We start from the raw sequence: 15,038 nt of genomic DNA, 5'->3' as shown, positions 1-15,038 counted from the left end.
ACCCCCGCCCCTGAGGTCTGAGACCTCCGACCTTGTATTTTTATTTCATCGTAATTTTTCTTTTCCTTTTTTTTTTTGTCTTCAAGAATCATCCAATCAATAAAGTTGAATTTCTTGTCGCGGATGGCTTCTCCTCCCTCCTCTTTTTCTCTTTGCTTTTCTTCCTGCGATGAGTCGTGCTTTGACGATTTTGCCTTTCGATGGCAGTGTCCTGCAGAAGCACTTCTCCTGCCCCTGGGGATCCCGCTGAAGTCGACGATCCAGTGGCTGAAGAAGGAAGTCCTTCACTTGACAAAGAAGTCAAAGAAGATGGAAGGCGAGCTTCGCAGATTGAGAGAAGGTCATTCTGAAGCCACCGCAGAGGCTACCCACTTTCGGAATCTCCACGTGAAGGGGATCATGGAGTATAGCCGGAGGAAGGCGGATTTCGCGAAGGAGCTCGCAGAATGCAAGAAGAGCACCAGCGACCGAATTTGGGCTCAGGCCGCCAAGATTAGCGCCCTCAAGGTGGAACTGTCGGCCGCGATAGGGAAGATCGGCCAGCTGGGAGGAAGTTCGTCCCGGCTCTTGGCTCGGGCCGACGGCGACCAAGAGTGGTCGAAGAAGGTCTCCGACCTTCAGCGGCAGCTTCAGGACGTCGAGGTGAGCCACGACGTGCATCGGGCCAGCTGGCGCAGGCAGGTGGAGGAATATAAAGGGAGACTCAGGGTGGTGACCGACGAAGTCGCCCGTCTCCAGAGGCAGCTGGCTAACAGGGCTCAGCTTACTTCCGTCCGGGATTCTGATGAACTCCAGTCCCTAAGAGGAACCGTTGAAGGGATTTCTGTCGCCCTCGGAGAAAAGACAGCCGAGCTGCAACAACTGAAGATCCAACTGGCATACGAGCAGCGGGCCGTCGCGGACGTGCAGGCGGAATCCGAGGTCTTGAGGAAGAGGCGTCGAGAGGCAGAGGTCGAGATCCAGCGACTTCGTCGGGCGCTCTAGGACGCGCTGCAGAGAAGGGGGGAGCTAGAAGAAGAAATTGAGAATCTAAGGCAGTCCTGGATGAGGGGTGGAGCAAATAACTCTAGGTCGGAGGGAGCAGAGCCTCCTTAGAGCTCTTTTTGTCCTTCTGTCTTTTCATGTATATACTTCCCTTTTTGTTGTTTTGTCCCGCTTTTGTCGTTTTGCTTTTCTTTCCTTGGCCTTCCGGGCTTTGTAGTGTGTATTTTGGAAATGGAATGAAAAGGGTGTTTTGTGTTACCTCGTCCGCGCGTTGTATTAAATTGTCGTCCGCCGAACTTTTCTTGTCGTTCGACTTGTCTGATGTTGACGTCTGTTGGTGCAAAAATCCGCTTGCGCCAGAGAAGCTAGAGTCGGGAAAGCCGCGGTCGCCGCCGGGACCTGCAAGAGAAGTCTAAACCGGAGGTGGGGTTGCTCCGGCAAGACCCTCCGACGCTCAAGTCAGTTCTCTGCCTCAACAAGAATGGAGCACTCGAACGGAGAATTCAGCAGAGTTTTGAGATAAGAAATGAGCTTAGAGAATAACGTATCTGGGTCCCCCTTTTATAGGCGGATGAGGTAACGGATTGATGGCGACGTTTGTAACCGTCTGGTAGTGGGCCGCCCGTAGTCAGGGGGACTTTATTGCGAAGGGTAGTGGAGCGGAATCGTGGCTATCGCCGTAGCTCGCCACGTGGAATTAGTTGCGAGGAGTGGAGCAGCGTCCGTTGTCGTGACTTGCCAACGGAGGGGAGAATCGCGCGGTATCCGTTGCAGGAAGTGGAGCAGGATCGTGGCCGTTATTGCGGCCTGCTATGAAGTAGTGGAGTCACGCAGCACCTGCCGCAGGGAGCGGAGCAGAATCATGGCCGTTGATACAGCCTGTCAGAGAGTAATGGGGTCGCGCAGGGTCCGCCGCAGAGAGTGGAGCAGGGCTGCGACCGTTACTGTGGCCTGTCAGGGGTGATGGAGCAGTGCGGGATCCGTTGTAGGAAGTGGAGCAGGGCCGCCAAGGGGCGCAGATCTATCGGCTGAAGCTCGGCAGCGGTCAGAGTCTGGCCTCTGTAGGAATCCGGGCGGAGTCTTCCTGTAATCAAAGTTAAAGGTGAGGCCCGGCTCCCATAGGAGTCCGGACGGGGTTTACCAGCAGTTGATGTTGAGGACGGAGCCCGGCTCCCGTAGGAGTCCGGGCGGAGTCTGCTCGCGGTCGGAGTTGTCGGCGGAGTCCGGCTCCCGTAGGAGTCCGGACGCAGTCTGTTTTGCAGCCGTTGGAGTCGAGGGCGAAGTCCGGCTTCCGTAGGAGTCCGGACGAAGCTTGCCAGCAGTTGACGTTGAGGACCGAGCCCGGCTCCCGTAGGAGTCCGGGCGGAATCCCCTTGCTGTTGAAGTCGTCGGCGGAGTCCGGCTCCCGTAGGAGTTCGGACGCAGTCTGTTTTGCAGCCGTTGGAGTCGAGGGCGAAGTCCGGCTCCCGTAGGAGTCCGGACGAAGCTTGCCAGCAGTTGACGTTGAGGACCGAGCCCGGCTCCCGTAGGAGTCCGGGCGGAATCCCCTTGCTGTTGAAGTCGTCGGCGGAGTTCGACTCCCGTAGGAGTCCGGACGCAGTCTGTTTTGCAGCCGTTGGAGTCGAGGGCGAAGTCCGGCTCCTGTAGGAGTCCGGACGAAGCTTGCCAGCAGTTGACGTTGAGGACCGAGCCCGACTCCCGTAGGAGTTCGGGCGGAATCCCCTTGCTGTTGAAGTCGTCGGCGGAGTTCGGCTCCCGTAGGAGTCCGGACGCAGTCTGTTTTGCAGCCGTTGGAGTCGAGGGCGAAGTCCGGCTCCCGTAGGAGTCCGGACGAAGCTTGCCTTTAAGGTCGGCCTTGCTGGCGGAGTTGTTGATTCTGTTGAGGACTTCGGCTGGGGGTATTTTATACCCAACACTAGTCCCCCTACTTCCGAGTTTGAATTTCGAACGTAGGAAGTACAGAGAGATGGGCACAGCCGAAGCCGTCCCCTCGCATCCTGTGCACTGCCGCCCCCAGATATTTTGGCATTTAATGTGTGCACGTCAGAGCCCGTTTTCCGGTGAAGGCGACCTGAAGAGTCTTTTCGGAACCCCTGTCGGAACGTGATCCCAAGCGTCGTGCTACGGAAATTCGTGAACGGTCAACCCTCGATAGCGGTGAAGGGGACATGCGGGACGCGTGGCACGCACCAGTTGGCCCAGGAACACCTGCCGCCATAACTGCGCTAGGATCCGTCGGCTATTTAAACCCCCTAATCTCCCTTCATGGCTTCATCCTGTCGATAGGACGGTACCTTTCTTTCACCTGAGAGCCTAGCTACTCAGCTACTTCCCTTGCACCAGTCCCTGCCTTCTTCAGCTCCCCACTTCTTCTCTGAGGGTTCCCACACCATGTCTTCTACCCCGGAGGCCCTCCTTGAAGGGATATCTAGGGCTTGGAGGAAGGCGAGGAGGAGAACAGCGGCCGGTGAGGATCCCCGTCGTTTCAAAGGAGGCTCAAGGAAGAATTCCTTCAACAACAGGGGTTTAATAACGGGGGCCGTCGGTAAAGTTATTCTGCCCGAGAATTTCGGAGTAGCAAGGCGGGGTGATACCGGTCAAGAGGGCAGAGCCGCCGTCACAAGCTGTGGCGGGATCCTTGATGCCGCCTGGGCCGAGGGACCAGAAGCGGTCGGCGTCGATGGTGGGGCAGTGGAACTTGTTGCGGGGACGATGGAAGTAGCGCATGCCAACCTTGCCGGAACATTTTGGGTGGCGGCTGTCGCGGAGCATTCGGAGGCGGAGCATATCCTTGACATCACCGCTGCCTCCAAAGTGACTCTGGCTCTTCTTGAAACAGGTCTTCGTCACTGCCGCCGTTGCCTTTACAGCCCTCGGGAATCTATCCCACCCTTTTCCCCTAGGGTTGGGACTTCGGAGATGGAGTGAAATGAGACGGGACGAGAGCCGATAGGTCTGCTACACGCACTGGAGAATACGGCTGAGGAGGACAGAGACGGGAAGAGGAGTTCGTAGCTTGGAGCGGCCTCCGGTATATCCTTTCCAAGCCGTATTCGCGAGGCTCGCAATGATGTATATCTTTTTTTTTTTCCCCGACCCACCGGGTCTTGTAACGTATATCTTATTAAATGAAGAGGAAATTTTGTTACCTTGTCTGTACCTTGCATCGAATAGTTGTCTGTCGAACTTCTTCATTTTCCTTTTGTCTTTTTCACGTCGTCTTAAGGTCATCAACGACCTCTTTTATTCGTGCAGGGTTGTTATTTGCCGAGCTCCTTTTCGACTTTTACGCCATTCGAAGATATCCGGTTGTCATTCTGTCAATGGCTGCAGGTTCGCTTGGGGTCATTCGGGTCCGGGGTCCCTCCCAAGGTTTGAATTCGAGGATCCGAGCCTCTGTCACTCTCGGGCACTGTTTGTTTTCCAATCGTCACTGTTGCAATCCATTGCCTTCTTTTTTCGCTTGGAGTCTTTCTCCGCTAAAGCCGAGGCGAAGTTCGGCTCTTGTGGGAGTCCGAACGGAGAATCCCTCTCGAAGTTGGAGTTGTGGGCGGAGCCCGGCTCCTGTAGGAGTCCGGCGGAGCCTTTCTCGACGTCGTGGATAGAGCCCGGTTTCCGTAGGAGTCGGGGCGAAGTCTTCCTGTAATCAAAGTCATAGGCGAAGTCCGGCCCCCGTAGGAGTCCGGACAAGGCTTACCGGCAGTCACTGTTGTCGGCGGAGTCCGGCTCCCGTAGGAGTCCGGGCGGAGTTGTCCTGTAGTCGATGTCGGTGATGGAACCCGGCTCCCGTAGGAGTCCGGGCGGAGTCGTTATGTAGTCAAAGTCGGTGACGAAGCCCGGCTCCCGTAGGAGTCCGGGCTGGGCTTACCACCGGTTGAAGTTGCTTAAGCTAGGGCAAGGCTTTCCTCTTGGGGGGGGCGCATATGGGCGTTGCAGGGCCTCTCCCTCCATCCGGTCTAAAAGAGCCGGGCCTTTAACTTTGTTCATGTCAGGACGAGGTCCTCCTCCTGTTCCTGACATGGCTGCGGGGGCACATATGGGCGTTGTAGGGCCTCTCCCCCCATCCGGTCTGAATGAAACCGGGCCTTCGACTTTGCTCAAGTTAGGGCGAGGTTCTCCTCCTGTCCCTAACAGGGCTGTGGGGGCACATATGGACGTTGTAAGGCCTCTCCCCCCATCCGATCTAAATGGAACCGGACCTTCGACTTTGCTCAAGTTAGGGCGAGGTTCTCCTCCTGTCCCTAACAGGGCTGTGGAGGCACATATGGGCGTTGTAAGGCCTCTCCCCCCATCTGGTCTAAATGGAACCGGGCCTTCGACTTTGCTCAAGTTAGGGCGAGGTTCTCCTCTTGTCCCTAACAGGGCTGTGGGGGCACATATGGGCGTTGTAAGGCCTCTCCCCCCATCCGGTCTAAATGGAACCGGGCCTTCAACTTTATGAGGTTGCCCTTTTGTTTTTGATACAGTTTGTTTGAATTGTCCAAAGACGTATGGGTATGCGATCATTGATTAAAACGAAGTTACTGGTAGTACATCCGCAAGTTTTCTGAGCTCCATGGTCGCGGGAGGTCGGTCCCTCCGAGCTCCTTAAGATAATAAGTTCCGGGCCGGACTACTTCTTTGACCTCATAAGGTCCCTCCCAGTTTGGGACGAGCTTCCCCCGGTCTTGAGGTTGCGAGACAGCAGATCGTCGAAGCACTAGATCTCCCACTTTAAAGGCTTTGTTCTTGACCCGGGCGTTGTAATATCGAGCAACTTTCTGTCTGTAGGCTGCCATTCGAACCTGAGCGATCTCCCGTCTTTCTTCCAGCAGGTCGAGGTTGGCTCTAAGACTTTGTGAATTTTGGTGTTCGTCGAATGCCACGACTCGTGCCGACGGGAGTTTAAGCTCGATCGGGATGACGGCTTCCGTTTCGAAGGCTAAAGCAAAGGGGGTCTCCCCCGTAGGTATCCTCTGGGTAGTTCGATACGCCCATAGCACATGATAAAGCTCGTCCGCCCAAGTTTCTTTTGCTTTTTCAAGCCTTGTCTTAATCCCCTGCAAAAGGGTTCTGTTAGTCACCTCAGCTTCGCCGTTCGCCTGAGGATGGGCTACTGAAGTGAAGTGGTGGGAGATGTTTAGATCTTCACAGAATTCGACGAATCTTGCTCCCGCGAATTGCCGTCCATTATCAGTGATTAGGGTTCTAGGCAAACCGAACCTGCACACAATTGACTTCCAGACGAAATCTTGTACTTTCGCTTCTGTGATTTTTGCTAGTGGTTCGGCTTCAACCCATTTGGTGAAGTAGTCTATCGCTACAAGGAGGAACTTTCTTTGTCCGGACGCCATGGGAAAGGGGCCAAGGATGTCCATCCCCCACTGTGCAAAAGGTCATGGGGCACTCAAAGGTGTGAGCTCGGTGGCGGGCTGTCTCTGGACGTTGGCGTATCTCTGGCATCGATCGCACTTTTTGACATACTCAATCGAATCATGATGCATCGTTGGCCAGTAGTATCCTTGGCGGAGTAACTTGTGGGATAAAGATCTGGCTCCCAAATGGCTTCCGCAAGCTCTCTCGTGCACTTCCCACAAAGCATAGTCAGCTTCCGAGGGCCGGAGGCATCTTAAGAGGGGCAAGGAGTATGATCTTTTGTACAATTTGCCCTCATAAAGGATGTACCGAGAGGCTTGATTTCGGAGCTTCCGAGCTTCTTTCGCGTCTTGGGGGAGAACTCCATCTCTAAGATAGGTTATCAGCGGGTCGACCCAGCTGGGCTCGTGGTCGACCTCCATTACGGGCCGTGATTCTTCCGTACTCGGATGTTTCAGAACTTCAAAAAGGATGCCTTTGGGCAATTCGGTCGGAGCCGATTTCGCCAGCTTGGAGAGAAGATCGGCTCTGGTATTCTCCAGCCTTGGAATCTGCCTAATGTCGAAACTGCTAAAGGCGGGGGTAAGCTCTTTTACTTTCTCAAGATATTTGGTCATACTGTCCTCCCGCGCTTCATAACTCCCGCTGACTTGTCCCACCACTAGTTGGGAGTCGCTGTGTACCCGGAGTTGACCTATTCCCAGTTCTTTGGCGATCCTTAATCCTGCGATCAGAGCTTCATATTCTGCTCCATTGTTTGTTGCAGGAAACTCGAAACGCAGAGCGTACTCTGCGATGACTCCCTCCGGGCTGACCAAAATTAGGCCTGCACCCGCACCCGTCATGTTGGAAGATCCATCCACATAGAGGGTCCAAAAGCAATCGGAGGGATTGGCTTCTTCGTTGGGGAAATTCGGTCGAGACTTTAGGTCGTCACCCTTGCTTTGCTCAGGTTCGGCCTCCTCTGGGATGGTGCACTCTACTATGAAATCTGCCAATATTTGGGCCTTTACTGCTGGTCTAGGTCTGTAGTTAATGTCGAATTTCGTGAGCTCGATCGCCCATTTTGCCATTCTTCCGGAGGCGTCAGTCCGGTGCAAAACTGCCTTGATCGGTTGATCGTTGAGTAGCGTCACGGTGTGCCCTTGAAAGTAGGGTCGGAGCCTCCGAGCTGCAACCAACAAGGCGTAGGTCAGTTTTTCTAATATGGTGTACCTGCTCTCGGCGTTCCTTAGCGCGCGGCTAATGTAGTAGACTGGTCGCTGGACTTTCGTTTCTTCTTTGACAAGGACGGCCGCAAGGGCCATGGGAGAGACCGCCAGGTATAAAAATAATTCCTCCCCAGGTTCAGGCTTTGCCAGCAGCGGGGGTAAGCTGAGGTAGTTTTTTAATTCTTCGAACGTCTGTTGGCATTCAGAGGTCCAACAGAAGTTCTTCGGCTGCTTGAGGGTTTGAAAGAAGGGCAAACATCGTTCAGCCGACCTTGCGACGAAGCGATTAAGAGCCGCTATCCTCCCTGTGAGGCGCTGAACCTCCTTGATCGACTTTGGAGCGGTCATCTCTTGGATAGCGCAAATTTTCTCTGGATTGGCCTCAATCCCGTGCCTTGATACCATGAAGCCCAGAAATTTTCCTGAGGTTACCCCAAAAGCGCATTTAGTTGGGTTCAGCTTCATTCTGTACTTTCGAAGAGCGCCTAAGGTTTCTTCGAGGTCGGCGACATGATCTCTGGAGGACTTGCTTTTTACAAGCATATCGTCCACGTAGACCTCCATGTTTCGGTCGATCTGCTCTTTGAAAATTTTGTTCACCAGCCGTTGGTAGGTTGCGCCCGCATTCTTGAGGCCGAATGGCATGACCCTGTAGTAGTAAAGGCCGCGATTAGTGATGAAAGCTGTTTTTTCTTCATCTTCTGACGTCATTCTAATTTGATTATAGCCGGAGAACGCGTCCATAAAAGTGAGGAGCTCATGGCTTGAGGTAGCGTCAACCAGTTGGTCGATTCTGGGCAGGGGGTAGCTGTCCTTTGGACAAGCCTTATTCAGCTTTTTGAAGTCTATACACATCCTCCACTTGCCGTTTGCTTTCTTGACCAAAACAACATTGGAAATCCAATCAGGATAATTGACTTCCTTAATGAATCCGGCCTTGAGAAGCTTATCCACTTCCTCAGCTATCGCCCTCTGCCTCTCCGGGGCATGATTCCGGATTTTTTCTTTTGTCGGTCGATGCTTAGGATCGACCGCTAGACGATGTTCCATGACTTCCGTGTCAATCCCTGGCATGTCCGTTGGAACCCAAGCGAAAACGTCCGCGTTCCTTCGGAGGAAATCAATAAGATGCGTCCGCACCTCCTCCCCCAGGCTGGAGCCAATTAAAACCACATGCTCCGCGTTTCCATCATTCAGAGGGACTGGTACCAGATCTTCGATTGGGCCGCCCCTTTCTTCGGTGAGGTCGTCGCGAGCATCCAATCCATCGACGGGATAGGGGTCAGCCCGGTCGCTTCTTTGCAAGGCGATGTTGTAGCAATGTCTGGCCAGGGCTTGGTCTCCCCGGACCTCTCCGATCCCCTGGTTGGTGGGGAACTTCAATTTCAAATGGTAGGTTGAAACGACAGCTCTGAGAGCATTGAGGCCGGGTCGGCCAAGGATTGCATTGTAAGCGGATGGCGCCTTTACCACCAAGAAATTCACCAGAGCCCTGGACTGCTTTGGATACTGACCCGCGGCCACAGTCAGAGCTATCATTCCCTTCGTCGGAATGGCGTCACCGGTAAACCCTATCAAGGGGGAGCAAATCGATCTCAGATGACCGCCAAGAGCGGACATCCTTGAAAAGGCATCGTAGAACAAGATGTCGGCCGAACTTCTGTTGTCGATGAGAATGCGACGGACGTCGTAATTCGCTATATTCAGAGAAACTACGACCGCGTCATTATGAGGGAATTGGACTCCCTGGGTGTCTTCTTCGGTAAAAGTTATGGGTTCTTCAACTTTTTGCCGCTTGGGGGATGCAGCTGGTATGTTGGTTGCCTCCTGCCGGGATTCCCCCGAGATGGCATTGACGGAATCCGGCAGGGGCCGGTCATCCGGCCACTCCTTATCGGCGACCATAGCCGGAGGCAGTTGTGCAAAGGCCTCGTGAGAAGGCATCAGATGAGGGAAGGAGGAGTGGATGCCGGAAAAGATGGCCGGAAGTGGATCCGTTGAGCGCTCCTTTAAGAACAAGGGTACTGCGAAGGTTCAGGCCCTTCCTCTAACGCCAATCCTGTTGGTGCAAAAATTTGCTTGCGCCGGAGAAGCTGGAGTCGGGGAAGCCGCAGTCGCCGCCGGGACCTGCAAGGGAAGTCTAAACCGGAGGTGGGGTTGCTCCGGTAAGACCCTCCGACGCTCAAGTCAGTTCTCTGCCTCAACAAGAATGGAGCGCTCGAACGGAGAATTCAGCAGAGTTTTGAGATAAGAAATGAGCTTAGAGAATAACGTATCTGGGTCTCCCTTTTATAGGCAGAGGAGGTAACGGATTGATGGCGACATTTGTAACCGTCTGGTAGTGGACCGCCCGTAGTCAGGGGGACTTTATTGCGAAGGGTAGTGGAGCGGAATCGTGGCTATCGCCGTAGCTCGTCACGTGGAATCAGTTGCGAGGAGTGGAGCAGTGTCCGTTGTCGTGACTTGCCAACGGAGGGGAGAATCACGCGGTATCCGTTGCAGGAAGTGAAGCAGGATCGTGGCCGTTATTGCGGCCTGCCATGAAGTACTGGAGTCACGCAGCACCTGCTGCAGGGAGCGGAGCAGAATCATGGCCGTTGATACAGCCTGTCAGAGAGTAATGGGGTCGCGCAGGGTCCGCCGCAGAGAGTGGAGCAGGGCTGCAACCGTTACTGTGGCCTGTCAGGGGTGGAGCAGTGCGGGATCCGTTGTAGGAAGTGGAGCAGGGCCACCAAGGGGCGCAGATCTATCGGCTGAAGCTCGACAGCGGTCGGAGTCCGGCCTTTGTAGGAATCCGGGCGGAGTCTTCCTGTAATCAAAGTTAAAGGTGAGGCCCGGCTCCCGTAGGAGTTCGGACGGGGTTTACCAGCAGTTGACGTTGAGGACGGAGCCCGGCTCCCGTAGGAGTCCGAGCTGAGTCTGCTCACGGTCGGAGTTGTCGGCGGAGTCCGGCTCCCGTAGGAGTCCGGACGCAGTCTGTTTTGCAGCCGTTGGAGTCGAGGGCGAAGTCCGGCTTCCGTAGGAGTCCGGACGAAGCTTGCCAGCAGTTGACGTTGAGGACCGAGCCCGGCTCCCGTAGGAGTCCAGGTGGAATCCCCTTGCTGTTGAAGTTGTCGGCGGAGTCCGACTCCCGTAGGAGTCCGGACGCAGTCTGTTTTGCAGCCGTTGGAATCGAGGGCGAAGTCCGGCTCCCGTAGGAGTCCGGACGAAGCTTGCCAGCAGTTGACGTTGAAGATCGAGCCCGGCTCCCGTAGGAGTCCGGGCGGAATCCCCTTGCTGTTGAAGTCGTCGGCGGGGTCCGGCTCCCGTAGAAGTCCGGACGCAGTCTGTTTTGCAGCCGTTGGAGTCGAGGGCGAAGTCCGGCTCCCGTAGGAGTCCGGACGAAGCTTGCCAGCAGTTGACGTTGAGGACCGAGCCCGGCTCCCGTAGGAGTCCAGGCGGAATCTCCTTGCTGTTGAAGTCGTCGGCGGAGTCCGGCTCCCGTAGGAGTCCGGACGCAGTCTGTTTTGCAGCCGTTGGAGTCGAGGGCGAAGTCCGGCTCCCGTAGGAGTCCGGATGAAGCTTGCCTTCAAGGTCGGCCTTGCTGGCGGAGTTGTTGATTCTGTTGAGGACTTCGGTTGGGGGTATTTTATACCCAACAACGTCGTTGGGAGGCGCCCAGTCGTCGATGCGTTAGCTTGCCTTCCTCGTCGTACATGGCCGCAAGCCCGAGCTTGGCGGTTCGGACTCCGCATTACTTCGGGGACGTCACTGTCTTCTTGACCTGTGTCGGGAGTCTTCTTAGAGGCCGGGGGTGTTTGGTAGGAACTCCTCATCTTTGTTGGGACGAGGTTCTTTAGGTCTTGGGTGCGGTTCGTCCTTCATCTATTTCCGTCGTAGTTCGTCACCCTTCCTTTTTAATTTTCCTCCTCTTCTCAGAGTGAGGGCCCTCCCTTCGCTTTTTGCGGGGTTGCATAGGAGCGTGGAGGTGTCGCTGATGGGCTTTTTCCCTTCATTCGATCTTGTTGGGCGGCTGGATTTCGTCACCATCAGGACGAGGTTCTCCTCCCGTTCCCACGGGGGCACGTAAGGGCCATTGCCAGGGCGGGCGGAGTCTTCCTTGCTGCAGAAGTCGTGGGCGGAGCCCGGCTCCCATAGGAGTCCGTGCCTTCGATCTTGCTCAAGTCAGGACGAGGTCCTCCTCCCATTCCCGACATGGCCGTGGGGGCGCGTTAGGACGCTGTAAGGCCTCTCCCTCCATCCGGTCTAAAAGAACCGGGCCTTTGACTTTGCTCATGTCAGGACGAGGTCCTCCTCCTGTTCCTGACATGGCTGTGGGGGCACATTAGGGCACTGTAAGGCCTCTCCCCCCATCCGATCTAAAAGAACCGGGCCTTTGACTTTGCTCATGTCAGGACGAGGTCCTCCTCCTGTTCCTGACATGGCTGTGGGGGCACATTAGGACGCTGTAAGGCCTCTCCCCCCATCCGGTCTAAAAGAACCGGGCCTTTGACTTTGCTCATGTCAGGACGAGGTCCTCCTCCTGTTCCTGACATGGCTGTGGGGGCACATTAGGGCACTGTAAGGCCTCTCCCCCAATCCGGTCTAAAAGAACCAGGCCTTTGACTTTGCTCATGCCAGGACGAGGTTCTCCTCCTGCTCCTGACATGGCTGTGGGGGCACATTAGGACGTTGTAAGGCCTCTCCCCCAATCCGATCTCGAGATAATTGGACTTTCATTTTAGGTATGTTAGGATGAGGTTCTCCCCCCGTTCCTAACATAACTTTGTTTTAGGCGTTTGAAGGGGTTATATCCAGTCGTGACAAATCCATGCCAAATGGGAAGAGCACGTCAAGTAGAAAGGAATTTAGATTCAAGGTGAAATCGTAAGTGATACATTTACAGGTTTTCCGAGTTCCACGGTTGCGGGAGGTCTGTTCCTCCTTGAGGCTCTCCGGTGATGGAGTCGATGGTCCCGATGGGAGGCCGATCCCCGGGTTGCTCCTCTCTTCTTGGCGGTTCAGGTTGGGGAAGGGCCCTTGGCCGATCTCCTCTACCCTCAGGCCTGCGTCGGATGAACCTGTCGAGTCGACCTCGTCGGATGAGCTCCTCGATCTCGTCTCGGAGCTGGATGCATTCCTCCGTGTCGTGGCCGTGGTCGCGGTGGTAGAGACAGAACTTGTTGGGGTTGCGCTTTCCGGGGTGCGTGCGCATCCTCTCTGGCCTAGGGAGCTGCTCCCTAACCTTCATCAGTACCTGGGCTTTCGAGACGTTGAGGGGGGCGTAGTTGCAGAATCTCCCCGGTGGGGAACCCCGCCGAACCCCACGATCCGGACTTCTCTGCCTGCGCACCCGGGGTGGGGTATGGGCACGCTTGTGCCCAGGAGGGGATCGAGAACGCGGCCGGGCTTCTCTTGGCCTTTTTTCGATTGTGGGCTTACTCGAGTCTCCCGCCCGCTGCTCCCTCGCTGTCTCTTCATCCTTCATTTTGAAGGCTTCTTCCGCTCGGGCGTATCCTTCAGCCCGAGCCAACAAATCAGCAAAATCCCTGGGGTACTTCTTCTCCAGGGAGAACAAAAGGTCATTCTTCTGAAGGCCATCCTTCAGAGCGGCCATTGCGACTGATTGGTCCAAGTTCCAGACCTCCAGCCCCGCGACATTGAAACGGTTGATGTAGGCCCGAATGGACTCCCCTTCCCTCTGCTTGATATTGATGAGGGACTCCGAACCCTTCCGGGGGCGCCGGCTGCTGACAAAATGGGCCACAAATTGATGGCTCATTTGATCGAAGAAAAAGATGGTACCTGATTTCAAAGCCGAGTACCAGTTCCTCGCCGCTCCCTTCAAGGTGGATGGGAAGGCCCGACATAGAATGACGTCGGGAGCACCGTGAAGCAGCATCATCGTCCGAAAGGCCTCCAGATGATCAACCGGGTCTGAAGTCCCGTCGTAGCTTTCGAACTGGGGGAGCTTGAAGTTTGGCGGGATCGATTCCTGCATGATCATTTGAGAGAAGGGAGGGTCAGTACAAATATCTTCACCATAAGCGGGGGGAGCATGGCGGAGTTCTTCGATCCGCCGGTTCATCTCCTGGAGCCTCCGGTCCAAGAAATCCTCTCGACTTCGAGTCTCGAGGGTCCTCTGGCAGAATGGGGGCAGAGATCTTCCAGGGGTGGAGTCGTGGTCCGATTGAGGGCTCTCCACCCTCGGGTTCATTTTTCCAAGAAGGACGGGGCGGCTGGCCCAGGTGGCCCGCCCTGCCGTCGGATTCTGGTGTTCCGGGGACACCCTTTTCAGGTGTACTGATGCCTGCGGCTGCTGCTGCTGCATAGCCTGCACCGCTTCTGTGAGGCCTCTAACCTGCTGCGCCAGCAGGTCAAACTGCTCCGCGCTGACCGTCATCGCCGGAGGAGGAGGAGGTTGAGAAACAGGAGGGGAGGCCGGAGCCTGAGATCTGGCCACGGAGGCCGTGGACCATCGCGTGGACGCCTTTCGGGGAGGCATCAAGTAAGGATCCCGTGGGGGAAACAAGGAGTGGATGCCGGAGGAGACGATCGGAGGCAGCTCCGTTGAGCGCTCCTTTAAGAACAAGGGTACTGCGAAGACACACCCCTTCCTCTAGCGCCAATCTTGTTGGTGCAAAAATCTGCTTGCGCCGGAGAAGCTGGAGTCGAGGGAGTCGCGGTCGCCGCCGGGACCTACAAAGAAAGTCTAAACCGGAGATGGGGTTGCTCCGACAAGACCCTCCGACGCTCAAGTCAGTTCTCTGCCTCAACAAGAATGGAGTGCTCGAACGAAGAAGTTAGCAGAGTTTTTGGGTAAAAAATTAGAGCTTATGGAATAACGTATCTGGGGTCCTCCTTTTTATAGGCGGAGGGCTCAACAGACTGATAGCGACGTTCATAACCATCTCGTAGTGGGCCGCCCACCGTCAGGAGGAATTTGTTGCGAGGAGCAGTGGAGTAGACCCGTGGCCTTCTCTGCAGCGCGCCACATGGAGTCTACCGCAGGGAGTGGAGCGGCGTTCGTTGTCGCGATTTGCCAGTGGATGGAAGAATCGCGCAGTATCCGTTACAGAAGGTGGAGCAGGATCATGGGCATCATAGCGGTCTACCAGGGAATAGTGGAGCCACGCGGGATCCGTTGCAAGAGGTGGAGTAGAGTTGTGGCCGTCATAGCGGTCTGTCAGGGAATGATGGAGCTGCGCGGAATCCGTCGCAGGAAGTGGAGCAGGATCGTGGTGGTTGCTGTGTTGCGCCAGAAAGTGTGGATTCGTCGGCTGAAGTTCGGCAGCGGTCGGAGCTGGTGACGGAGCCTGGCTCCCGTAGGAGCCCGGGCGGAGTCCTCCTTATGATTGAAGTCGTGGGCGGAGCCCGGCTCCCGTAGGAGTCCGGGCGGAGTCCTTCTGCAATTAAAGTCAGGTGCGAAGTCCGGCTCCCGTGGGAGTCCAAACGGAGCTTACCGGCAGTTGAAGTTGGCGACGGAGCCCGGCTCCCGCAGGAGTCCGG

At 55.7% G+C, this 15,038-nt stretch overlaps 1 protein-coding gene across 2 annotated transcripts in view; it reads left to right on the top strand.

Annotated features, from left to right (window-relative positions):
- The window catches only part of LOC140859724 (uncharacterized), a 61,267-nt gene that overhangs the window by 13,642 nt on the left and 32,587 nt on the right, over positions 1–15,038 (top strand). The window contains exon 2 of one of the 2 annotated variants that reach the window (XM_073262103.1): positions 208–1,242. The exons of the other annotated variant lie outside the window; for it this stretch is intronic. Coding sequence (XP_073118204.1) covers positions 310–984 — 675 coding nt within the window. The 5' untranslated portion in view covers positions 208–309 and the 3' untranslated portion in view covers positions 985–1,242. Of the gene's footprint in view, positions 1–207; positions 1,243–15,038 lie in introns of those variants that run through there. 2 annotated transcript variants of the gene reach the window in all.

Source organism: Elaeis guineensis, chromosome 8, assembly GCF_000442705.2.
Source record: "Elaeis guineensis isolate ETL-2024a chromosome 8, EG11, whole genome shotgun sequence".
NCBI lineage: Eukaryota > Viridiplantae > Streptophyta > Magnoliopsida > Arecales > Arecaceae > Elaeis > Elaeis guineensis.
The sequence above is the reverse complement of the archived record's forward strand: the minus strand, read 5'-3'. Positions and strand labels throughout refer to the sequence as shown.